The 27,053-nt window shown below is 43.1% G+C and overlaps 1 protein-coding gene across 1 annotated transcript; it reads left to right on the top strand.

Annotated features, from left to right (window-relative positions):
• Nucleotides 1–68: 68 nt before the first annotated feature.
• gnav1 (guanine nucleotide binding protein (G protein) alpha v1) lies at nucleotides 69–26,511 on the top strand. Its single transcript, XM_071525168.1, has 9 exons — nucleotides 69–571; nucleotides 1,322–1,413; nucleotides 8,444–8,536; nucleotides 9,565–9,725; nucleotides 11,288–11,416; nucleotides 20,118–20,247; nucleotides 21,503–21,574; nucleotides 23,786–23,873; nucleotides 24,882–26,511. Exons 1-9 carry the CDS (start codon nucleotides 442–444, stop codon nucleotides 25,070–25,072), a joined length of 1,086 nt encoding a protein of 361 aa, XP_071381269.1. The 5' UTR covers nucleotides 69–441; the 3' UTR covers nucleotides 25,073–26,511.
• The last annotated feature ends 542 nt before the right edge of the window (nucleotides 26,512–27,053 follow it).

Below are 27,053 nucleotides of genomic sequence, written 5' to 3'. Positions count from 1 at the left end.
TCCGGGGGTCGACCGACTGCAGCGGCACGGCAGAGTTTGAACCGCTTTGGCGCACTGTGACATAACAGACTCGTCTTCTTCCCCGCTGTGGACGGACACTGACAAGCTACCGCCCAGTAGCCTACGGAGTAAATTTGATTTATGAACTTCGGCTCTTCCCCCTGCCAGGAAACACACTTGGAGCGATGCGTAAAATCAATTTTCTCCTGACACCGACGGCTTGACGCACAACCCGGGCGACTTTGAAGGATGTTTCGATAAACATTAGCGGAGATGGTCTGACTTTTTTTTTTTTTCCTCTCACTGTCCAGAGTTTCCAGTCTTTACCGCACAACAGCAAGTTGGGAGCATGCAAGTCGCGCAGACTCGGGGTGATCCCAGCTCGGACTCCCCGCTTTGTTTTCGTGTGTGACCCGGTAGAGGAGGAGATGAGCGCTCGGGATGGGACTGTGTCTCGGTTCCGAAGTAACGGAGGAGGAGAAGAAGGCGAAGATACACAGCGCCAAGTTAGACAAGGACCTGTATGAATACGCCAAACGGGAGATGAATGTGGTCAAAATCCTCCTACTAGGTGAGAGAGAGATGAGTCTGACCCTCCAGCAGTCATCAGACCCCCATATAAACTCATATTACCCCACTGAACCCCCTTTTATAAGATTTGTCCCATACTGGAAGGTTTTTGTTGTTGTTGATTTAGTGCTGAACTGTACTGTTTACACCATACACTACCACTCAAAAGTTTGGAAACACATTTTTCTTTATTTTTACTATTTTCCACATTTTACAATATCAAAACTATGAAATAACACAAATGGAATTATGCAGTGACCAAAAAAGTGACAAATTTCAAGCATTTAAGCATAAGCCTGTAGATCAAATGGCTTTCAGATAATGAAAAACATAGTACAATCAATCAGGTATGTCCAAACTTTTGACTGGTAATGCACATGGGAAGATCAGTGGTAAGAGTGAGGCCTACATCAGTCTCTCTCTAATTGGGATAATTTCCTGTGAATTCACTCATAGTGAAATTAAACTGTTCCTCATTTTGTCGGGGGAACCCTTGGAAAACCCTAAAGCACCCCTGGGTGTCCGCGCTGCCCCATAGATCAGGCTGTAACCTTCACCTTCACTGCTGTCAATGGAGACAAATAGGTTTACAACTCTCCTTAATCACAAATCCTCCTTAGGCATCAAAGTTTTATTTAACCATTGCAGAGGCCTTGATGAAACTTGACTGCAGAAGAATAGATGCAAGATTAAAGTCTTTTTTTTCTCTCAGATAACAGTCCTGATTTAACCAGTATGCATCCTCCTCTAGGTGCTGCAGAGAGCGGTAAAAGCACACTGGTCAAACAGATGAAGATCATCCACAGTCACGGCTTCACCAAGCAAGAGCTGACCAGCTTCAAGGTTGGAACACACACACACACACACACGCACACACACAGAAACACACTTAATTAGATTAGAACTATCAATTGGCCCTAGTTCACACTTTGATCAGATAAACCTAGTACTCGGTTGTCCTGTTAGCATACAGTGGACTCTGTGTGTGTGTGTGTGTGTGTGTGTGTGTGTGTGTATGTGTGTGTGTGTGCTCTCTAATAGGAGTGACATGCAATTCACCCATTGAAACAATCACCTTTCTCTCTCATTGATTCAGGAGAGGAGAATTAAGGGAATTAGCGTAAAACTGCTAATCAACGCCTGTCTCTTTTAGTAGAATGGAAGATCTTGGTAGTTTTGCATGTAAGAGCCTATATGCTAATACAGCCAGTCAGGAGATTGTTTACACTGCAAGCATGATGACTATGTATTATGAAGACTGGAAGGATAAGATAAAACACGGGGACAGATAGGAGAGGAGATGAGATGAAAAAAGAGATGATGCTGCTGAGTGTGTGTGATGGACTGGAGTTCGTATGGATCAGGGTCAGATCCAAGTTGGTATGCAGTGGTTTGGCTCACATCTGTAGACACTCTTTTGTGTGTGTGTGTGTGTGTGTGTGCGTGTGTGTGTGTGTGTGTGTGTGTTGAACCGTTTCCATCCTCCCCACCCCGTCGCTACCTCTGTTAGAGCAGAGGAATTTGGCTTTCAGTCTCTCTCTCTCTCTCACACAAATACACACACAGCAATTTCACTCCGCTTCACCCCTCTGTTCAACTTATTGTTCTTACTCATTCCCCCTCTTTACACTCTGTTCTTTCTCCTTTCTGTTTTTCTCATGTTCTCTCTCATTTCATCTTGTTCTCCTGACTGTATTCTGTATCTTTTCTTATCTCCCCTCTCTGCTCCAACCCCCCACCTCTCTCTCTCTCTCTCTCTCTCTCTCTCTCTCTCTCTCTCTCTCTCTCTCTCTCTGTCTCTGCCTCCCCCTTTCAGTTGTGCATGTTCATAATGAGTACGTGATGACAGAAACAGTCTTTCCCTGTCTTTATCATACGTCAGATATGCACTCTGTCTCCCCGAAATAATGAGCCAGTCACTGGAACAGACAGACAGGGCGAACTTCAAGGGTGAAGAGCAGTGACATAGCGGAGACTAGTAAACCCACCTTAACTCAATTCTCACCCAAGTGGAGTCCACTGGTATGAAAATGGGGCTCCAAATTTAGGCTAATGTGGCTCCTAATGTAATGTAAGTGACTAAAAATATCTCATTACATTGCTTGATGAAGGAGCTTCTTCCAAAACCAATAAATTATCATCCTCTCAATCATTTATTGGTTTTGGAGCAAGTTCCTGAAGCGTTTTTCCTGTTTTTCTATCTTGTTATATTATTTTGAAAGGAGTTGCTTCTAGGTAGAGGGGGTGTTGTTTTTGTGTGTGTGAGCACCCAGTATGTGTGTGATATCAACGACCTGGGAAATATGAGAAATATTCTCAAACTTTGTCCTTGGCAGTTGTTCAATGGCCAGGATATGCACACGCACACACACACACACACACACTGATATGCCAGATGAAGGTCCCAGTTGTTCCTACAAGGCGGGTTGGGGATGTTTGAATGCATTCCTAGATATTAAGACGCCTCAACTCCTCTCCATCCCTCTCTCCCTCCCTGCTGCCCCACAATTCTCCGAACAGTCTCCTTCTCTGTAGTTCACTCCTCACCCTACTGAACAGAAGCCCAATATTCCTGCATCGGACTGTGCTGATGACAGAAAGATAACCCCCGACTAGGCCAATTTATATTCATATAATTGACTTATCACCCAATTTATTATTTTTTTCTTATCTTCCATCATTGTCAAATTGTTCTTTCAAGCGCATTTCTGAACAAAGGGAAGACATGAATTAGTTCCAGTAACATTTTGACACAGTTTGAAAAGCCAAAGATAAATATTCCTCTGCATACATCTGAAGTGGAACCTGGTCTTTCCCTCTGTCTCCACACACATTAGTTTTCATGCCTACACAAAGTAGCATTAATCAGATTACATAATCAAGATGCAAAGTAGTTGGTTTACACACACACGCACACACACGCACGCACGCACACACACACACACACACACACACACACACACACACACACACACACACACACACAGCAGCAGTCTCATCTCTTTTGTTATCTCTGTTGTCAGTTGGTTTTGCCTTTGTTCCCAGGTGACGCCCTTATTTTGAAGTGGAAAAAATTACACACCACAAACCTATAAACCTGCCCTTTCCTGACCTAACCTCCCACAGCAAATATTGACACACCCTCCACCACACACACACACATTTGTATGAGCGCATCGTTCTTTATCAAGAGTGTGTGTATATTATTTCACACATGTGTTTGTGTCTCCAGCGATGCGGCAGTAAAGCGAGTCGATCCCCGACCTGCCCTCCCTGGACAGTTTATCCCTGCTGCTCGCTCGCTATCGGCTCTCTCAAATTCCCCCCAAAGGCAAAGCGAGGAAACCCCATCTCCCTCTCTCTCTCTCTCTGTCTCTCTCTCTCGCTCTCTGTCTCTCCCTCTCTCTCTCGCTCTCTGTCTCTCTCTCGCTCTCTTTCGCTCTTTTTGGCCCTGCCAGCCAGGTTTGTGTTGCATTAGGGCCATGACAGGATAGCCTGCTGGAAAGAAATAAGGGGGGGGAGGAAAGGTAGGAAGGGGGCTCCTCTCTGTCTCATCCCTCCTTTATTTGCTCCATAACTTAGCCTGAGGCTCTGGAGTTGTTTTTACTGTGGATGGGCTGAGGATGGACTCAGAGATTTTTCCATGCCCTTTCATTCTCTTCCAATACCCACAACTCTGTGTCAACAAAAGGGACGCTGTGTGTGTGTGTGCCTGTGTCTGTCTGTGTGTGTGTGTGTGTGTGTGTGTGTGTGTGTGCACATGTTTGTGGGGTTTAGATTTAATGGTTAACTTTTGCAAACTGAATTCATATTTTTCAGCCTGGAATGCCTTTGTTGTCTCAAGAATTGAAGCATTCTTCCTCAGGCCGAGTTTCTTTTGCAGTGATCGTTGAAAAGCGCGATGGTTTCTGGGAACTAATTCAGCCCGGTCTTGATGCTTTCTCACCAGACGACTGTGAGGCTTTGGTTTGGGAAATCAGTCAAGCTGAAAACCTAGAAATGCACACACACACACACACACGGACACTCATGCATACTTTGTGATACTTTGCGACCACAACGGTCTCTGGTTAATGATTAAATGTGAGGCCAGCGCCAGTTCAGCTACATTCTTTACAATGTTTTTGTAAGTGTCCAGAAACACTGGAACACACCCCAGCTGCCTGGGCTGTTGGTGTTCGGAGTGTGAAATTCAGGATTGTCTGTGTCAGAGAGCCGATCCAAACAGCACGTTGGACAAGAACAATAGTTTAGTGTATCTGGATGGATTTAGAGATTACACTGTTGTAATGTGAGTCGTAACATCACAGTACAGCATCCCATAATGTTCCCGCAGTATTTCCATACCTGGGTGTGTGTGTGTGTGTGTCAGGCTTTATGATGGTGGGTATTAATAGCCATTCTAAGAGGAAACAATGGCTAAGGAGGTGAGAGAGAGTATCTGGATTTCTGTCATCACCCTTCCTTAAAGATACACACACACACACATACACATTTCAGTGGAAGCAGGGTGTCTGTTTACTCCTTATTCTAAGAGGTGACGTATAGCTGATGGTGGATTCAGATTACCATACAAAGACACACCTCTGGCCCCAGGCTGTGTTTGAATATGTGTGTGTGTGTGTGTGTGGGTGTGGGTGTGGGTGTGTGTGTGTGTGTGTGCAGACATGCACACACACATAGGGAAAGAGAAAATAGAATGGTTTAGTATTTCTCTATTAACACAAAGGGGAACATTTCCAGTCAATGGAGAATGTTTTTTTTTCTTCAACCAACCAACCAAGCAGCCAGCCAAACACACACACACACACACACACACACACACACACACACACACACACACACACACCAGTCCTTGTGTATGGTGTCTGATGTCGGAGAAGGTTCAGCCATGACCCCCTCCTCCCTCCCTCCTCCCTCCTTTCCTTTCCTCCCTCCTTCCCTGTCTGTCAACATGAAACTAGGCCTTGAGTGGGAGTGGGAGTGGGAGGAAAGGGGAAAACAATTGATAAGGAGGACAGAGGAAGGAGAGAAGGAAGAAGAATGAAGTGACTGACTGAAGGCAGAGAATGACTGACATCTTCTGTGACCTGTATGACCCAGAAGAAGAAGAGGGGAAGAGTAATTGAATTAGGTCTATGTAGTTAGTACAGCAGAAAACACAGAAAAGCTTTTGGAATAAAAGGCGATGTCTCTAGGAAGTCTGTGTCCTCTGTCCTAAAGATGCCCACACTGCCACTGTCTCATGTCTGGCTCTTTCCCTCTCTCTCTCTTGTTCTATCACTCACACACACACACACATACACACACAATCGCTCTTCCACTTGTGTTTGTGTGTATGTCTGTGTGCCTCTCCCAGAACCACAGAACCTGTAGTTCCAGGCACCCGTAGCGAGGGACCAGTTATCACCATCTGCTCGTTTTTTGATGTTGATTTTTCTACATTGTGCAAAGATGAAGATTCGCTCATAACTGATAGTGTTTTGTTTCTCAGTCTGCATGCTTTTTAATCTTTTATATTGCTGTGTTCCATAAACCAATTCAATTTTATTATTCATGTTAACTATACTTGCTTGGACATACATATTAATAACTATACTAAAATTGTATTGGTTGTATTGGTGTTGCAAAACATTATCAGTGATGATGGAATCTTCATCTTTGCACAATGTAGAAAAAACAGCAGATGGCGATAAAAGCTTCTCTGCGATTCTGAAGATACTCCATACTTGTCTGGTTTGGCTTGTGCAGTGTGAATCAGTCCAAAACTCACCAAGACTGAAATCTGACAGTGATCCTGGCAACAGCCAATGGGAGTTTAGCTCAAGGGGGAAGAAAAAGTGAATGAACCGGAAGATAATTTGTTTTTTAACAACTTCCACTCACATCAATAGTTTAAATCAGTAGAGTCCCAACTCCACTTGCTCCTCTCTTGATAAGTTGATATATGATTTTATTTGGAGGAATACATCTAAATACAACAGTATAAAATGGCAATGTGCTTGGATCCGTCCACATAAGCATGTAATTACAAATTATGTGAACGAAGTGTCATACAACATTTTCACCAGTGTTATCCTTGTAAAAATGTCACTTTAAAAATATATTTGTAAAGTAAATGTAAACTGTAGCTTCTCACCAGAAGAAACTAACTTTAACTTGTATTTATCCGGGACAAGTTGCTCTTTTTCAGCACTACTCTGCTTCACACTCATTCAGTTACAGCCTTTCATACCTGGGAGCTTCTCACTGCAGCCTCAGTCTTCCACTGTTTTTCACTGAGCAACTCCACTGCAGCAATTGGGAGTCCAGTGCCTTGCTCATGAGCACTACAGCAGCAGTCTTTAACAGAGAGCAGTTCTCATTCACTTTGTCCAGCTAGTGCAGGATTCAATATGGCAACCTTTCGGTCACAATTTCACTTCTTTAACCTCTAGGCTACCATCAGAATTACAGACTACTTGAGTTTTGGTATTTATTTATGGTCATACAGCATTTTTAAAGACTATGGGATTGTGATATTAGTTCCTAAATAAACTGAGCACGGTGTTTAAACTGTCCTAAAAGTTATGATTTCATAAAGATATTGATGAAATCGCCTATCTGAGGAGATGACAGCGTTGTCGGGGCGGAGGGCGAGTGAGAGGGAGACAAACACAGAAAGCAGCTTATTCCTGACATAAATCAATGCTCAGGTGTCGGCGGAGGTTCTCCTAATAGAGAATCGTTTGTCTCCGACGCCGTAGTGTCGCCAGCCCTCAGCCCGCCTCTCCTCACAAGCTGAAAGGCTTGTCGCTCCGGAGACTTATCTCACTTCACACATGTCACAGAGAGAGAGAGAGAGCGGTGGGTCTCAGTCGCACCACCGAGACGCAGAGGAAGAGGAAGAGAGAAGCAACTCGACTGTGATAGAATCGTGATGGAATGTGAGGCTTATCTTTATCTGGCAGGAGAGAGAGGGAGAATGTAAGAGAGGGTGGGCTTGTATAGACAAAGACTATACACACACACGCACACACACACACACACACCTCCCTGCTCTCCGTAGTCACCCTGCCCTGTCACTTGTGTCTCCAGCAGATTTCCAGCACTAAAGCAGAGTTATGAGTTCACTTTATGAGAGTTACTGTGTTTTATTAGCATCTACATCTCAATGGGCTTGATAGCTGGTCCATTCAGTGTGATAGGCACACACACACACACACACACACACACACACTTTGGCCCGGATCTATTAACATAGGCACAAGTTGAGGCACAGCACAAAAAAAAGTGTGCAGGTGCAATTAGTCTTGCATGTTTACTGAAGTGAGGTGTATACTAAGACTGAGCAGGTAAATGAATATGGATGCTCACCCTTCATGAGAATTGCGAACCCCCAAATATTAGACAAATCAAAGCAAAGGGAGCCACAAACAAGGGCAGAGTCCACCAGAGGATGAACCATTAACCGTACCCATGACCCCTATGAGAACGTTTCAGTAAACTAAGTTAATATTTGTGTCCAGATTGTGTCCATTTTCTTTATTATTATGATTGTTAAGTGAAATTCTAAATTGACATATATTCCAACTGGGTAATTCAGGTTATTTCCCTGACACTCTGGGGAGCATAAATAGTGTGTGCAATAAACATATAGGCTAGATTGGCCTGCAGCTAGGACAAAAGTGCAAAGAACAGAGGCGTCCAGATTGACCCATTTTCTCAAGCGCCAATGTTCTGTGCATTGCATTATTAAATCAGAAGATGAGATTTTTGCGTTCATTTGAACCGGGCTTGCACAAACCTTTAGTAAATCTTTGTCTGCATTTTTGTTTTGCCCTGTTGCCATGTCTACTGATGTACTTGACCTCTGAACCCTGAACCTTTGCAGCCTGCGGTGCTGGATAACCTCCTGACCTCCATGAAGTTTGTCCTCCATGGCATGGGCGTCCTCCGCATCAACCTGGCTAACAGCAGGAACAAGGTAGTCTGTCTGTCTGTCTCTCTGTACCTCTGTCTCTGTCTGTATGTCTGTCAGTCTATTTATCTGTGTGTCTGTCCGTCAGTCTTACCCACAAATATATCTGTATCTTCTCCATCTTTCTCTCCTTCAGCCTTCTTTTCCTCTGTTCATATTCAGCTTAAGCGTTATCTGTTGCAGTCTTCCTGCACTTCATGCACATCGCCCCTAGAGCGCAGCATCCCTGCACCACAGTAGCTTTTGCATTTGGCACCACACACACACACACACACACACACACACACACACACACAGTGGATACTGTTCACTCAGTCTGCCTAAAAGACACACGTTTTTTTTCTCTCTCTCTGTTTCTCCCTCTCTCTTACACACACACACACACACACACACACAGCTTTCAAACTTATTATCTGCAACCTGGAAAAGCAAAAGGAGTTGTCATTCTTCTGCTCTTGTTGTGAACAGAGTTGGTTCGCTCCATCACAGAATAAACAATGACGACATTATTCGTCCTTCTAATAAACAATGAACAGGAGTTGTTTAGAAAGCTTCCAGTTGAAGTGCACACATACACACACACACACACACACACAAAGGCACACACACACAACAACCATGTGTCTATATGAGAGAGACAGAGAGTTAGGAGCAAAGTGGGCGGTTTTATTGTCAGGTTCAATTCGATTTGAACTTTATTGTCAAAGTTATCGGCGCTCATACACTAGCCACCCACTCACCACATCCTCTTGGGAGATCATGACCGTAGTGTTTCCTCTATTAAATGTCACCAGGGTGTGTGTGTGTGTGCATGCCTGTGCCTGTGTATGTGGGTATGTTTGTGTGTGTGTGTACATGCACATCCATCCATTTCTACATCATATCATTACCAATCCTAGAGACAGGAGACATGGACACATAAACTTGTATTCATATCCCTTTTCCATCTGGCCGCCACCCATCCGCACACCCAAATGGCCGCCCATCCTTCCATTGATGTATCGATATCTTGTCGTCTCCCTCCCTTCCTCCAGGTCCACGCCCACTCTGTCCTGTCATGTGGGCGGTGCTTTGATGAGGACCAGGTGCTGTTTCCTTTCCTAAGCCACGCCCTCTCCTGTCTGTGGGCCGACCAGGGGGTGAGGGCCGCCGCAGCCAGGGGGTACGAGTACGAGCTCAACGACTCTGCACTGTAGTGAGTACTCTTACAACACACACACACACACACACACACACACATACACACACACACACACACACACACACACACACACAGGGCTAAGGAGATGCAGGGGTCTAATTAGCTGGACTTAGTGGCTGATGCTCAGCCGTGTGTTCTCTGTCACTGGGAATAAGAGTCGGCAAAGTGAAGAGGAACAGGGGAGGGACTGATGGGGGGAAGGGGGGTAAAATGCCCACTAGCCAAAGTGGAAAAAGATGCAAGGATGGGACGAGTGAAAGGAAGAAGCTCCTGCACACTGTCCACTTCGCTTGCAATTAAAATAAGTTTTATTTGGAACAATATTCCAATACAAAGACCTTCACCAGGTTATCTGAGGATGAGATGAGTAAAATGTGACTCAGCCACAGGGAGATGAAAATGCCTCCTAGCCAAAGTGAAAAAAGACACACAAAAGATACACTCATGTAGCATCCTTAAAATCATTTACATTTGTTTGTGTTGTGTGGGTTTTAGCTATAAAGAAGCAAAGCAATGATGGGTAACACTGAAAAACAGAAGATACCGTAGTTGAAAGCGGGAGAGGCGAATAAATGAAGAGAGGTTGTTAAGAAGGCGCATATCATGAAAAAATGAAAAAGTTTGAGGTATACAGCCGCAGTAATGGAAGTAAAGGAGCGGAGTAATGAGGCGAGAGCTAAGACGAGGATTTGAAAAGAAGAGAGCAGATATCCAGAGAGGAGAGGTGGTGGCGTGTGCGGAGCGGAAGTAAGACGGAGCCGGAGCCCACCAGGAGGCCGTCTGTTCTCATCCTCTGCCCCAGCGAGAGGCCTTGGTTCTGGGATTATCTACACCGACAGGCCCCCTGGTCCCCACTGAGAACACCCGCACATCACTATCACCCTCTGCTGTCTTCAGGCACACACACACACACAAACACACACACACACGTTGTCTATGCTATGAAGAGTCCAGTAAGCAGTGTGTTTTTAAGCGGCAGGGTGTGTGTAGCTGTCCAAGAAACTGATTCAAGATGACTAGTTGAGAATGTCACAGTCGGTTCAGCTAGAGGGAGACATCATTGTGTGTGTGTGTGTGTGTGTGTGTGTGTGTGTGCACTCAGCGAGATGTGATCTTCAAACACACACACACACATACATTATAGCTCATTACACTAGCTTTGGTAATAGCTAATCTGTGCTAGAAAGCTTAGCCTCAGTGTGTCATTATTATGATAAGCCACGGCTCTGTGAATATTGAGCGTGGAGATGAGCCGCTGCGCCCCCTGGGGCTGCCGTCTTATCACTGCACACCCTACCTGCCGCCTGGCAGCTGACGCCGTCATGGCACCCACACATGCTACACATGGCATACGAGTCTGCACACACACGTGACTCACACCTGATTTTATTCTCTTTTGATCTCAGGTTTGTCTGCAGGTTAGCAAATTTTGTTCTCTCCCACCGCTCATTCCTTCTTTCTCTCTTTCTTTTTTCCTCCACTCTGCCTCTTTTGACACCTCTGTCTCTTTCGCCTCTTTGCACCCTCTCCTCCTCTTCCTCCTCCTCCCTGTGTAGTTTCTTCGAGAACATGGGCCGCATCACCTCTGAAGACTACGTGCCGACAGAGACAGACGTTCTGCGCGTACGACTGAGGACCACAGGCGTAATAGAGACCCAGTTTAAAGTCAACCACCTCATTTTCAGGTACACACCTTTCACCTGCCTTTTCTTTTTTATTTGTTATTGAGGTTTTCATGCAGTTTTAGACACTATCAAGACATTGTACGTAACGCCACGGAAAAGAGAGAGTAAGTACTTTTAAAAAAAAATGAATAATAACAATGTGATACTTGGGTGTCTTTTCACTTACCCCCCCTCCGTGCAGGGGAGGTCAGGGTCAGCTACAGAACAGCGTCAGGAGGGATTCAAGGGGTGCATCCCAAGTCTCTTATTTGATATTCCCTCGATCCTCGCTTGAACCGGAAGTCGTTCTGGTCCGCCATTTTGAAGGTTTTCCCAAAGCTCTTATTTCTAATCTGAGGAGCGAGGAGCAAGGAGGGATCTCTGAGGAGCTATGATCGAGGATACACGAGAGCAGCCTTCCCGGAAGACTTTCAGCTGAACGCCATGACATTAATTCCGTCATGACATCGCTTCACATGACGCTTCAGAGGAAAGGACGTCTCATTTCTCTAAAAACATATTTCCTCGTTTCCTCTCTCCTCGCATGGTTTCCTCGCGTCTCTCTATGCATCCTTGGTGGGAGGGAAAAGACGCATGTGAGGGAAACGTGGATGCAATTTAAGAGACTTGGGATGCACCCAGTGTCTCTCTAAAGTAGACCACCCAGCCGTCCATAAAAAAAGAAAGTTTCTTTAGTCTGTGGTCCAGATCAGCCTTCAGAGTTTACTGTGCAAGCTTGGCACGAACGAAGGCCTTTTTCCACTTAAAGAGTTCACGCTTATCCAGAACTGGCACCATGAGATCCGCACCAGACGCAGAGGCAGGTCTCTTCAAGAGCGTGGGACGCGTCATACCAAATTACTTCTCTTCACTCCCCTCCAGCTTTCACACTCTTATCTCCCTCTACAGCCATGCAATAAGACCTGAGATGTGAGATGGAGATGGGCGGCCTCACTCAATACATCAATATGGCACCTATCAGCTGGCTTTACACTCATCTACTGACCGCACTCACACACACATCCAAACACACACATACTGTAGAAGTGTCAGTGAATCAGTCTTATCAGTGGAGCAGCAGAGGGCAGGTATCTGGGCTCAGGAGGCTGATGATGTCAGATGTCCATATTCATCTCTGATCATTGCCAGTGTCACACAATGCCACCTACTTTATCATCCTCCAATAGCTAATCTAATTTCCTGAAGCCATTGATGGTCATGACAGGGTGATAGATATTTATGAACTCGCCTGCGTGTGATGTATAACCGAGCTTTAAAGCCCCCAAGCCCCAAGGGAAAAACCCACCCTAAAACACTGTCAGAGTAACAGCTAATGGCGTTGTACCTGGCGGAGAAGTGGCCAAAATGTAGACAGCGTGACATCACTTTGAGATATTTCCAGTGCGGCGACAATGGAGTTAAATAGGAGAAAATGTTTCAACTCTCTGAATGGTAAACGTCAAGTTTTGGTGTTAGTCCCTCAGAATCAAAGAGCAAGAGCTTCAACAATCATACAGGGAGAAATCCATCGTAGAAGAGGCAGAGAGACCAGTTTCTCCACTGACAGCAGCCTCAATGCAGAATGCAACCAGAATGCAATGCAGCCACAAGGCATGTTGTGTTATGAGCAAGGGGCGCGACTCTCACTTTTTTCCCCCAACTCTAAAAACTCACTCTCTTGCTCTTACTACGCTATCACTATCGCCCACTCCGCCTACACAGACTGATGCAACACGTTCAGGCGCGTTCTCTGGGGGGGGTGTCGAAGGGCATTCTGGGAAATATAGGAAATCATTAACGGAAGCAGAAGTAGACGAGGCAGGTTGCGGGGAAAGTGGGCGCAGTTCATCAAAAAAATAACTCCCGGAGTGCACTGAACTTCACAGATTGATGATGTATAGAAGTGTAAGAGTATCTGAGGGTGTAATTTTCCTGGAACAGCAGTATGACGTCCCCTGTTAAAACACATTCACCACCACCCCCCCCCGCCCATGGCATTGTTCCCTGTTAAAACACATTCACCACCCCCCCCACCCCGCCCATGGCATTGTTTATGTTTTACTCAACTGAATAGAAGATTTTTTTTTCCCTTTCCAATGATGACTATGGTGTTGATACAGAGACTGGTGTAAATACATAGAGTTGGAAAAGCAGATCGTCCACGATCATAGGAATATCAGATGGTAATTCTATTAAAGGATGGATTTTCACTTTAAAATGTAAAGAAAAGGGAGTCCTGCTTCTGGGTTTTATTCATTTATTTGTGTTTGTTGATGGTACACAGTACAAAGAGAAGTAGCAGGTCTACAAATGACACAGAAAAAGGAAAAGGACTCCAGTATAGCTTGCCAACTATACTATAGGCTATAAATATACTCCCACTCAAAGTAAGACGTCAGTACAAATTATGCATGTTACAACACATGATTAACATTTACTTTATAGGCCAGTGATTTCTTATTGGGTTTTCTGTGAACACTGAAAGTTTACGGTCCTTTATAGCGCTGGGAACTAAAAGGTCAACCTTCAAAGTGTTCGCTCGTAACGGCAGAATGAAGGATTGCGGGCGATTTTCCACAGTCTGGTTTTATTGGAATGGTAATGGGCCATGGAGGGTTAACAGGGATACATTCAGGAAAACTATGCGTATTGTGCGTGTGTGTGTGTGTGTGTGTGTGTGTGTGTGTGTGTGTGTGTTCCTTCACCTGTGTATTTACCGCTCCTTTATCTCTCCACCCCACCTAAAGTGTCACATCAGGAAAATCACATTACCTTGTCCCTCTTTCTTAGTAATGTCTACCCAAGGATCACCTCTCCTCTGCTCTTCCCACAATAACAACCTGTCCCTCATCGCTGCTCTGAATTACATTTCATATGAAATCGTAATAGCAAAACACATTACCTCAGCTGTTTAGCATATAAACATTGTAGAGAGAACCAGTCTGTCAACAGACGACTCCAGTTGGGGGTATTTGTGTCACATCTCGATGGCATCTTGTAAGACTTTTGGATTCCTCTGACCTTGTCTTAAAACATGCGTGTGTTTGTGCACTGTGTGTCTTTGACCAGTCTCACACACACACTACAGAGTGTGTAGGCAGAGGAAATATTTGACTCGGCATGACAGGGACATATTGGGTGTGTTTCAGTGTCAGCAGAGAGACCGTTTAAGCGTGGCAGACGAGGAAAAGTTTCAGAAGCAAACAGATGCTTTGATCATAACTGTATCAGTTGTTCTGTGCAGATAAACGCTGCTTTTCCTCGCAGTCTTTCTGTCTGCGTCACTGTTGAGTCACTTGCCTTGTAGAATCAAAAGCCTTTTTTTTTGTTTGTTTGTTTATTTTTAAAGTTTGGATCGTCAGCAATGATGTCGCCACGACAACACTGTCATATCTGTGGTAGAAAACCAGGGTCCCAGGTGGTGCTTAAGGAACCTACCCAGCCTCCTCGTTCACTTACACACTCCTCTACTTATCTCTACTTGAATTCTTAAGTAGATAAATAATTGGGTTTGGTTAATTGATAAACATCAGTGTGTGTGTGTGTGTGTGTGTGTGTGTGTGTGTGTTTGGGGGGGGGGGGTGGCCTTGAGAGATCAAGCCCTTGGCGTTGATGAAAGAGCTTAGCATAAGTTGATGTAATTATTTCAAACTCAACAACAAAAAGGATATTAAGGGGATTTAGGGGAGTAGATGGTTTTCATCTGAGTATATGATGTTTGTCAGAAAGAGAGAGAGAAAGACGGGCACAGACTGAGAATGGTGCGCAGGAGAACTATTACTATACCATTAGAAATGTTTTTCTATTGAGATATAGCCGGTCTGTAATTTTACTTGTCAGCCAGGGATGAACAAATTATTCTCCTTAATTATCAGTGGAGAGATTGTGGATTTTGGAGAGAGAGAGTGGATCTAAACTCTTAAAACATTAGTTTCCAGAATGTAAGGAGAGGTGTCAGTATCAGTATGCACTCAGTGTTAGAAAGCAACAGGGACTCAGAGGGAAGACAGATATGGAGATTTCTGCCTCGGCTTGATTTCGTTTTATAAATATTGAGGCTGTAATTCTAGCACAGTGTGGAACCGTCTACCGGTGTCTAATGGCCGTCTCTCTCTATTAGGGTAACGCTCAATGTTTTTCATCTGTGCCGGGGTGTTTGCCCACTCCAGCATTTCCTGATATTTATCATGTCAACTAGATTCAAATTTCTCAAGTATGGATACATCCTATGATTAAGAAGCAAATCAAATTGATATTTCATTTAATTGTTTTATATCTAACTGTGAGTGTGATTATGACTGTAACCGTGAGTGGAATAGATCAATAATAATGTGATATAGTATTGATCCCTGTAGGAAAGTTGGAGCACTCCTTGGTGTCTTGGTGTCACCTCAGCAGGACAGACGCCAACATGAGGTTTGAACCTCCTCAGGTTGAAAGCGGTCTCTCTAACCACGAGGCCGACCTGCACCCTAAATACTGTAACAGAGAAGTGCAGACAATAACTGTGCAGCACAGTATACTGGGCAGATTTTAATTGCTTGGGACTTGATGTGATGCACAAAGAGAATACCTGAGACTTGACTTGACTTGGGCTCTGGTGACTTGGGACTCGACTTTGACTTGCACTTCGATGACTTGAAAAGGTTTTTAAAGTCCTGACAAAAGATCTTGTGTTTGTGTAAATGACTTGGATTGATTTGTCCCACCAGACAGCTGAATTTAAATTCTGTTTTCTGAATTTGTATGGAATTATTGAATTTATTGAAACTGAAACTGATTATAGAAATTAAACTCATGATGCACTTTTTATCCTATTAAAACAATATTGCATTGAAAAGTCCTAGATATTTTGTTTTCATTAAGATTTTAAATTGATATTGGACTCTTGATTTATTCTGACTTGACTTCTACATTTAGACTTGAGACTTAACATTAATGACACAGACTTGACTTGGTAATCTACTTGACTTGTGCCTTAAAAGTAGATATATATTTTTTATGAATAATAATAATAAGAATAACAATAATTGAATCTCACTCACTATTGCCTCAGGATCTGTTTCCTCTGCTCACCTAACAAATTTCCAGCCATGATCTTAAGTGTACCTGGAAAGAGGAAAAAGTATTAATAATGTATATAAAAATGTATACCTACTTTTGAAACGGGCTGTATATCACCCTCAATATGTTTAAAGACTTATTTTATAAATTTTGCACACAAAAACATCAATGTCAGAGTGAATTTTTGTTTCTCTACTTGTATTAAACGTGGGGGCCATGGTTCAGTCATTGCTAACGATCAATTATTTATTGCAAGTCCTTGTCTTCTTTGCAGTACACCATGTCTGATGAGAAAACATTTATTTGAAAAAACATTTATTTTTCCCAGTGTTTCACCTCAAATTTAAGTTCATTCTGTGTCTCTACAACATGCTGAATAATGAATGTGGCCAAATGTTCGTGATTTGAATAATTCAGATAAAACACATCTATGGGCAAAGGCAATGGTCCCACCCAGTGCAATATCAGTCTTCCGTCTCGTCTCCCTGTATCCCGGCGCACAACAAACTAGCCGACTCCCCCTCTATATACTTTACTAAGAACAAGTTTAGAGGTTGCAGATTGTTGGTGTCACACAGTCAGGATAGCAGCTTATGTTTTAAAGGCGTGGGACGGTTTGGACGTGACACCGGAAGTTGGGTTGTGAATGATTGATGGCAGAGAGGGAAGTGTTTCTGAGATGTCGCACCTCTCCTCGCATCATCACCTTTCACCACCCATCTAGTATCAGAGGAGACGCACCCGAACTCCAGTCTCGACTACAGACTCCAACCTCTAAGCTGTCTCTCCCTCCTGCTTGTCTCTTCTCTCTTTTATCTTTCTTCATCTCTTCTCTCTTTCATATTTGTTTGTTTTGGCCTTTATGTGTGTTTTGTGTGTGTGTGTGTGTGTGTGTGTGTTGCGTGGGAAGATAAAGTAGACAAAGCTGTAAAATCCCACTGAATGAGTGGGTCTGAAAGATCACTAGGTGACACCCATTGTCACTCTCTATCGGAAAGACCGTTACTCAGTTTTTTTAATTACTTGTGTGTGTGTGTGTGTGTGTGTGTGTGTGTGTGTGTGTGTGTGTATGTGTTGCAAGGATGAGACAAGTAAAATGTGTGCATGACGAGTCTTTATTTTCAGTTTCTTCTCTGATCTACTGTCAGAAGATAAATTCAAACAAAAAAAAAATTAACCCTAATTTATTTTATTTATATAGTGCTTTCTCAATAACTCAAAGCACTTTACAGCTTAAAAACAAAACAACATTAAAACACCATTAAAAAAAAAAACACCATTAAAAACAGTGTAACTATACTTGAAACGAACATCATAAATTATATGCTTCTCTAAAAAGTAGTACGATATTATTTGTACAAGCGGTCATAATGTCCACTTCTCTAACTGTTCAGGCTCCTACTGCTCCCTAAAAAACGAATTTAGACATATCAGATGTCATGGTGTGTGTTCCCTCTGAAAACTTTAAAGTAAATACATTTCCATGCTAGCACACACACACACACACACACACCCTGAATCATCTCATATACACACACAATAATTCTCTCTACGGTCACTACGAGTCTCATTATCTCTGTATTCAAACCCTTAATCAACAATGTAATGGATGACACTGATTTTCCTCAAGCCGTTAACTTCGCGCATGAGCGTGTGCGTGTGTGTGTGTGTGTGTGTGTGTGTCTTTGTGTGTGCATAAGAGCACGCAGTCACGCAACTTTCCCCCCAGACACAGCCTAGTTTGCATACAGACATCGTCTTTGCCCTTTGACCTCCTCAGTGTTCCCCTCGGAGTAATAAGGCTCTCTCTCTGTTTTTTTTTCCCATCATTAACATCAACTGGTCTGATAATTACAATTGCAATACTGCAGACAAGGGTGAACATATCAGAGTGAAGATGGGGCAAGGGGCGAGAGAGGGAGAGAGGCTGGTCTTTCTGTCTGTCTTTCTTTCTGTCTTTTGTTCATTCGTTCGGTCTTTCCCTATGTCTCTCTGCCTTTCTTTCTGTCTTTCTTTCCTACTTTTCTCTTTCTGCCTGTCTTTTCCCAGCATCTTACTGTCTGGGAGACCAGTGAAGGCAGGCAGCCGATGCAGGACTGTATTGAATGTGATAACAAAAACTCACACTCTAGGAACCGGTAAACACACACATCACTTGTTACGGCATGTCTATGTGATTGGGTGTTTTTTTTTAGTTTCATGTCCTTCAATTTCCACAGAAAATTTCCATTGGAAATCTTACCTCATCTTTATATTGTATTGCTCTCGCTTTTTCTCTCCCTCTTTGTGCCACCTTCTTTCTTTTCTCCCTCAATAGAGAGCTACATTAACTAAATGGAGACTCAAATAGAAGCTGGGGAAATGGGAAAAACAGTAAAATCTCTCTCTCTCTCTCTCTCTCTCTCTCTCTCTCTCTCTCTCTCTCTCTCACTCTCTCTCTCTCTCCCACTCTCCTCTTATTCCTTTCTGTTTTTATCTCTCCTCCTGTTGGAGAACATTGACCTTTCTAAGCTCTTTGTGCTGCGATGTTGTGATTGTCTTGGGGAAAATTGAGAAAGGGGGACCCAGTCTGCAGAGATGTGTGACACACTCCTCTTTATGTTTGTGTGTGTGTGTGTGTGTGTGTCTGTATGAGTGTAAGACGCATATTTGAGGCATATCTGACCTTATCTAAAACCAATACAATCTGTCATTGATTAGATTTACCCTTCAATGCTACAGTATAGCATCAGTATGGAAGGTCATGAACACGCAGAAGCACACACTCACACTCGTCTAGTGGAAATTGAATCCTGCCAAAGGACATGTCAGTCAAAATAAGATTTCATTTCACACACTTGCACACCCAAAGACACAGACACACACTAACAAGTAACAGGTGTGCTGCGTGTCCCCAACCCCCCCCCCAAACACACACACTCACACTCACACACAGTGGGGTTAACCAGTTCCTAGAGTCCTGCACTCAGCAGCTTGCCAGCTTCTTTCAAGATAACTAGACAGCCTTTTTCCCCTCACTGACTTTATTCCTGTGGCGGCCATTTTGAACATTCAGTGTGGGAATCTCTACCTGAAAGACTGGTGTATACGATATGTTATATAAAATATTAGGCCTATACTTTAACACATATTAGTGGGGGCTACTTAAATTTAGGCGGGAAGTTAGCTAGATTAGCATACTAGCTAGTTAGCTACTAGCTAGCTACCTAGGCTAGGTTCCACTAACAAGCCAAATATATTACTTTAAAATGTGAACCTATGGCTCTCTGGATACTTTAGATCTAATATGTTTTTCTGTGGGGAATCTGAGCATATTGGCTTGGCAGTCATGCCTAATGACTGAGAGACTGTGTACACTAACATAATGCTGTTTGTTTACCTAATTCACAGATGTTACTATGATGTTATGAATAAAAAGTAGATGAGTCTGTTGACTTCTTTGGTAACACAGTAGGGAAAAAGGTGTAAGTATATTGCAGTTTTTAGACGTGGGACATTAATTTTTTTTGTTTTCTATTTCGTGTACCATCTCTCTCCCGCTTGAACTCTATACACACCACTACATTTCCCCCTTTCTCCCTTTTTATCTTGGTTCTTCCTCCCATCTAACACCTGTCAATCTTCCTTGTTTTCTCTGTCCGCCCCTCTCTGTCTGCAGGATGTATGACGTTGGAGGCCAGCGGACGGAGCGGAGGAAGTGGATCGGTTGTTTCGAGGACGTCCGGGCGGTGCTGTTTGTCGTGTCCCTCAGCGGTTATGACATGACCCTGGTGGAGGACCCCGCCATGGTAAATCCTCTCAGTCAGTTCCTTACATTCAAACACTCGCCCATCAGAGCAACTAGAGCAGCTGCTGAAGTCAGCGTCAACCCCGCCCGGCTCTGCTTCAGTGTGACCAAGTCAACTTTGCTCGAGTCCCAAGTCAGTTTCAAGTCTTGAAGCACAAGTCTCAAGTCAAGTCTCAAGTCTGAATGTAGAACACCAAGTCAAGTCAGAACATATCAATATCTTAAAGAAAACAAAATATCTAGGACTTTTCAATGCAAGTATAAAGGTATAAAAACGTGATAAGAGCATCATGAGTTTGATTTCTATCATCAGTTTCAACTTCAATAAATTCAATCATTCCATACAAATTCAGAATTTAAATTCAGTCGTCTGCTGGAACAAATCTCATCATTTTCAATCTAAGTCACAAACACAAGTTTCAAATATTCTCTTCATGCATCAAGTCAAGTCTCAATCAATTAAAACTGTGACTTGAATCTGACTCGAGTCCAAGTCATGTGACTCGAGTCCCCACCTCTGTTTCTGTCCAGTACACTGCTGATTACTTGATATGAGCAAACTACCAACTGTACAGTTCTAAACTATGGTATAGACCGAAGTGATATTTATTCCTGATTTCGGTGGAATTCAGCCGTTATAGCTTGATTAAATGTACATCCACCACACTACAGACCCAGCATCCCTTCGATACGAACAAGGCACAGCTTCCTAATTTGAAATGTTCCAAATGTGTAGCGGGGAACTTTCCATGCAGAGCTAACATGACAGCCGCTCATTTGAACTCCTTCATTAGCGACGACCCCAACAGCATGAACCGCTTTGCTTGCTAGTGAACCTAACGTTGCACCATGAAACATTTATAGCTAGTGACAGTTATGGTCTTTAGCTAGTGTACTCTGTCAAAGGGACAGTGTACAGTGTAGTCTACTTTAACTCCACTCATAAGTACACAATCTTGTACCTGAGCCTTTTCCCTCAAAAGTCTCATAATGCTTATGTGGATGCCGCAAAATGATTTTAAACACAATTTATTGCTTTGTTTTGTTGATACAGTATAAGACCGGTGTCTGTGGAGAATCACACTGGCCGCCCAGCTGCTAGTAAAGCAGTGGGTGGTCGTGGTTAACTTCAGGTTCGTCTCCCTCTAGACAAAGCTTTAAAAATGACAAATCGTCGGTTTTCTCACTGCGCTCACGCCTCTCTGCTATCTTCCAAACGTCTGCAGCTGTCTGATGTTATTGTCTTCCCTCTGCAGAATCGCCTGCAGGAGAGTCTGAAGCTCTTCTCCTCTATCTGCAACAACGTCTTCTTCCGCAGCACCTCCATGGTAAGGAAATCAGCATCCATCCACTTTCTCAATCTCAGTTGGAAAGTTTCAAGTAGATCAAATGAAGTATCTTTTCATTTAGAGAGTCAGAGTCCCCTCTCAGTCGTCTACACAAAAAAAATGGTGTGAAAAGTCACAGTAACTCACAAAAGAAGGCAGACAAGTGAATAGTGAAGAAAGAATCACAGAAGTGCATTGAGCATCATCACAGAAAAATATTGGATGAGATCATTTATTCATGCATATGCTGCATATCACAATTTGTGAATATTTCATGAAGTTTGTTCACTGAGAAATCAGAAATACGCTGCAAAAGTGTGCATAATTGTGTATCTGTGTGTGTGTGTGTGTGCATGTCACACCTGGCTGATATGTACACGACCCATCAGATTTCCCTCCTAATTCACCAGTTTAGATTTATTTATCACCCTTATTTTTAAGGTACCATCCCATTCACCAGTTTGAAGTATAATATCTGTCCTAAGAATCCACAGCAATACTTTGTCCTTTCAAGCTGTTGTTGTTGCCTAGACGGACTGAGTGCGGACTGACACTGTGTCTGTCAGTGTGTGTGTCTGTCAGTGTGTGTGTGTCTGTCAGTGTGTGTGTGTGTCTGTCAGTGTGTGTGTGTGTGTGTCTGTCAGTGTGTGTGTGTGTGTCTGTCAGTGTGTGTCTGTCAGCTCCCTGGAGAGCTGCTGATGGACAGAGTGCACATGGGCAAAAGCTCTTTCCAGCTCTCCTTTTTTCAGCCTTCTCCATCACTCTGTGCAACAAGAATATCTGTGGGATGTGTTTGATAAACACACATGCACGTGTTCTCATAATCACACATGCACACACACACACACAGGGAGACCAGCCACAGCCCTTTGTCTCTCAGTCCTCTGTCACTCGTGATTAAACAGCGGGTTGTAATTAACGTGCTGGTTTTGGCGAGGTGACATTTTCCCCCCTCTATGTTTTTTCCATTCCCGCTTGCGGTAAATGGTCACATTAAAGAACCCGTGTAACGAGCTTGTTTAATTTATTCCGCTTAACTCACTTTTAAAGCCCACTTAAAAATACAAGTCGCCGTGTGTGTGTGTGAGAGTGGGGAATGTCTTCGCCAGTTAACTCAGTGTTTTCTACGCTTTCGAGAAATGTTGAAAGCACTGTTTTTAGGGGTTTGGAAGAAAATGTGAATCTCATATCAAAACTAGTCGATGCGTATCTCTCTATCACTCTATCACTTTCCGGTTTTTAACTATTGGGGATTGTATGAAAACAAAACGACATAGTTTAGTTATGAATATTTTGGTCATTAAACGATGACGTTGCAGGCACTAAAATTGGAACATTAGGGATTTGTGTTTTCAGAAAATTTGTTCAGAACAATAAGGATTTCCTCTAGTGTTGCCCCCACTTTTTATCAGTCCATTCATAAAAGCGATTTCATGCAAGGCTCACACCGCCCAGTTCATTAGAGCCAAATGTGTGACGTGTGTATGTCCAGGGTTGTGTGTGGGCATGTACATTACATGACTAACAGGCTCATTAAACAAAAGTGTTTAATGATCCCTATTTTATGTGGGAGGGAATTGTAACCTCCACCTCAATTAACTCTTCACTGTGTCTGGTCTGCGTTAATTACGCACTGAGGCTTCACTGAATTGAAATCTGCTCTACTTCATGCCTCGCTCATTATTATCAGGGCCTTTTTTGTTTTTGTGATCAAATGGAAGCCGGAAGAGGGAACTTTGTCGTACTTTTAATTGGTCCGCTACAAAGACAGAAGTTCCCGTGAGATGTTCTAGCCGGCCAAACAGAAGTTGAGTTTAGAGCAAAGAGGGAGAAACCGGAAGGCAAAGCTGAGAGGTTTATGCTTGTTGACTGGAGACAAAGAGTGATTGATTACCTACTGATGTGTGGAGCAAGGTAATTGATCCAACATTACCATCTCATGCTGTTGTCATCACGACTATTGATTCCAGTTTTATCAAAATATTTGTAAAATATCAATACCTGTGACAATAATATGTAACTGATTTATTGGTTTAATATTTTGGTGAGTTATTGCAACATTACAGATGGGAATTAATAAATCAAGTCAAGTTTTTTTTTCCCCATGATCATTTGAATTGATTCTGCTTTTCCACAGGAGACCGGGCCTTTGACCCGTGATGAGCTTCTTGTGGCCTCAGCTCATTTAGATCTCTTTTTGTTCTATTGCAGATTTTATTCATGAACAAGATAGATCTTTTTCAAGAGAAGATTTTACACTCTGGCCGACATCTGCGGTTATACCTCCCTCAATTTAAAGGTGAGACTGAAAGAAAACCATGTGTGACATTCGGTCAAACAGGAATTTTATTAAGCTGAAATATAGTGACATGAGGTACAAACAACTTGTACTTGTTGAGTTGGGAAGAGAAAATACTGCAAACATAAGTATTTAAATACATCAGGATGAAGGACTAGTGTGTGCAATTTAGGGCTCTAAACACACACAGACAAATATGCACACCCATCGACTCACACTCGTATACATGCAATAGTTACAAACTGGTCATGAGCTCACACACACATACAGACACACACTGATTAGGGTTTGGTATCAGTCCTGCTCCCCACATCTCGGGGCGCTCTGCAGGGGCCGCACTGTCTCTGCTCTCATGCAAATGTCAATATAAATGCTAAAACTCTTGGGATTGGGGTCAGCCAGCGGGGCAAGCGTCCATTTCACATTGACCTCCCAGATATGATGACCAGTCTAATATACATGGAGAGGAGACTCTTTTTTTTTTTTTTAAGTTCTGTGTGGGAAGGGAAGGGACAGGGGCGGAGCCGAAGGGGGGGCACTTAATACCCTTGAAATCTGATTGTCCCACCCCAGATTTTCTTGTACGTTACTGGCTGTTTAACTCTGATTAACACACTGACATCACCTGAAATGTAAGATTGCATTGTTTTAAGTAAGTGCTGAAGAGTGTTGATATGTTTAATCTTTTCCAGATATTTCACAGTCAAGTCCAGAGTTTATTTTTCACCTAAATCATTGGACAATACAAGTCAAATGAGTCCTTTGTCCTGCATGTAATGATTTGCTCCTGAACATATTCAAACTTAGTTGTTCAATCACCAAAAACAATCATGCTATATTGTTATGCTATATATTGTTCCTGGTTCCCCCATTTAAAAGTCCTAACAAGTCATAGAATCGCCATTGAAAAGGCATGGGGATGTCCAGTAGTGAGTGTGAAGGGACCCAGATGGTTTCACTGGCGCTCTGTACAGCCTGACCCACTCCGTGTTTCCTCTCCTCTGCCAGGCGCAGACTGCGATGTGGATTCGGCGGCCCGCTTCATCGCCGGCACCTTCGTCTCGCTCAACGCCACGCCCAACAAGCTCATCTACCACCACTTCACCACGGCGACCGACACCTCCAACGTCCAGATCGTCTTCCAGGTTGTGATGGACACGATTATCAAAGAGAACCTGGAGGCCGTATCGCTCCTATAACTGCTGGTCTAAGTCAGACCTGTTTATCGCTCTGAGCCCTGATGCGTTTCGACTTTTATCAGAAACTAAAAAAGAAAAGCCTTCCTGGACAGGCAGTTCTGCAGACCTTTGGGTTTGACAGTAACACACTTTGTTTTTAAGTGAAATGGCAGAAACAGAACATGAAGATCATCTCATTTCGAGGCACAGTGTCTCTCTTATCTTTCGCTCGTACAAGGTGCCGCCTTGGAGGATTGTAGCATCATTAGTACCGGAGTTGCAGTTCATCCTCCTGCACATTTTCACATGAGAAATGTCGTCGAAAAACTTTGATAAAGCAGGAGGAGGACAGTTTGGCTACTCCTTTGTCTTGGATTTGAGCCCTAAAATGTTAACATGACTTTTGAAACCTTTTTTTATGTGGAAAATAATGGATTACTATGGGCATTTGTATTTTTGTACTGTACTATGCAACCTAAATCAGAGTATGAACACTGACTTTACTTTTTCCTTTATTTGAGTCCATATACATGCCATTTCTTTGCCTGTCTCTAATCTTCCAGTGTGTGTGTGTGTGTGGGTGCGAAGGAGAGGGAGTGGGGATTTACTGTTTGTCCGTTAGTTCCGTGCTGCAGGCTTCACTCATGCATGCTGCCGTGTGTTTTCCCCTCATCCATCACTAACCCGTGTCTCCGCTGTGCGTCACTCCCTCCTAATGGGGCAACGATCACATGAGAAAACTCCCCAGTTTGTGTTTACTTGTCCTGAGTTGAAACCACCCGACTTCTCTCTCTATTAATTTGAGCCTGTGACTTACTTCTATCCTGTCCCGCTTCCCATCTTTAACAGTCGGTGATGACATTGGGAATACAAATATGGAGGGAGAACTGTGATATCCCATTAGACATTTTTAAAAGGTGTTTTAAAAAATTGAAAAATCATATTCTTTCACTTCTGTTTTCTCTCAAACTCTCTCACAAACACACACACACACACACACATCATAAACCCTGATTTTTCAACCAAGGATGACGCCTCATATATGTGATTTGTACGGCATTAACTCAGCTGGTGTGTGACTGTTAGGAGGGCCCCCCTGGGCGACTGTGCTATCACACCACTCTGTCTCTCAGAAGCTCTTCTCCGACTCCCATAATAAACAGATATGGGAATGTCTGATATGAATACTGAAGGTGAAAACACAATCCTCTGCTGTAGCAGCGAAGAGAAAAACACCCCCAAGTGCCTTGCAATGAACTTTATGCTGCAGTGTAATTTAAATAGCATTTCATACGTGTATATAACGTGTAATTTTGATATGTGTATTTTTTTTCTTCTCTTTTGCCCTTTTCAGTAGGATGGTTGACATTTCACATCACTACTTTTGAAGTCTTAGTTTCAACCCATCTGAAGTGACAGACCATGTGCTTAAACTGTTATTTTATGGTTACTGTTGTACTAAAATATGTAATAAAAAATAAATAAATGTAGCAAAGAGCCACCTGTTCCCAAAGTTATTTTGACATCATCTATAGGATTTCTTTGGTGTGAAGTGAAGACAACCATGTGAATGGATAAAGGCAATCAATCAAGGCAGTGGTGGACCAAAAATTGATTAAGGCTATATCATCGTTTTCCATTCTCCATCAGTTGTGTATAAACACAAATTCAGGCCACACTAAGTTACCAGTGTTTGTTCCTTTTAATAGATAAAATAAATAAAAGTACTTTTCAGGAATTCTGCTCTGCAGTCAACACTCTGGACATTTAATACATTTTGGCAACGCGGGTACAAGTGAGGGGGGAAGACACAGCAAGGGTATGGGAGGCATTTGGAAAGGAGATGAACAGAAGATTTAACTAACACCTCTCGCACAGCCCACGTTGGCATGTTTTTTCGTTTTTTTTCTTCTATATTTCTGTCTACGCGACAAAAGCAAAACTGAACAATGTTTTTTTTAAAAATGAGAGAGAACATTCAAAGTCTGCAGCGGTCCATCGT

Source organism: Centroberyx affinis, unplaced genomic scaffold (assembly GCF_046629955.1).
Source record: "Centroberyx affinis isolate AG114_WGS23_722 - 3 ecotype Tasmania unplaced genomic scaffold, CSIRO-AGI_Caff_v1 ptg001272l_1, whole genome shotgun sequence".
Classification (NCBI taxonomy): Eukaryota; Metazoa; Chordata; class Actinopteri; order Beryciformes; family Berycidae; genus Centroberyx; species Centroberyx affinis.
Note: the sequence above shows the minus strand (reverse complement) of the source record. Positions and strands in the feature narration are given on the sequence as shown.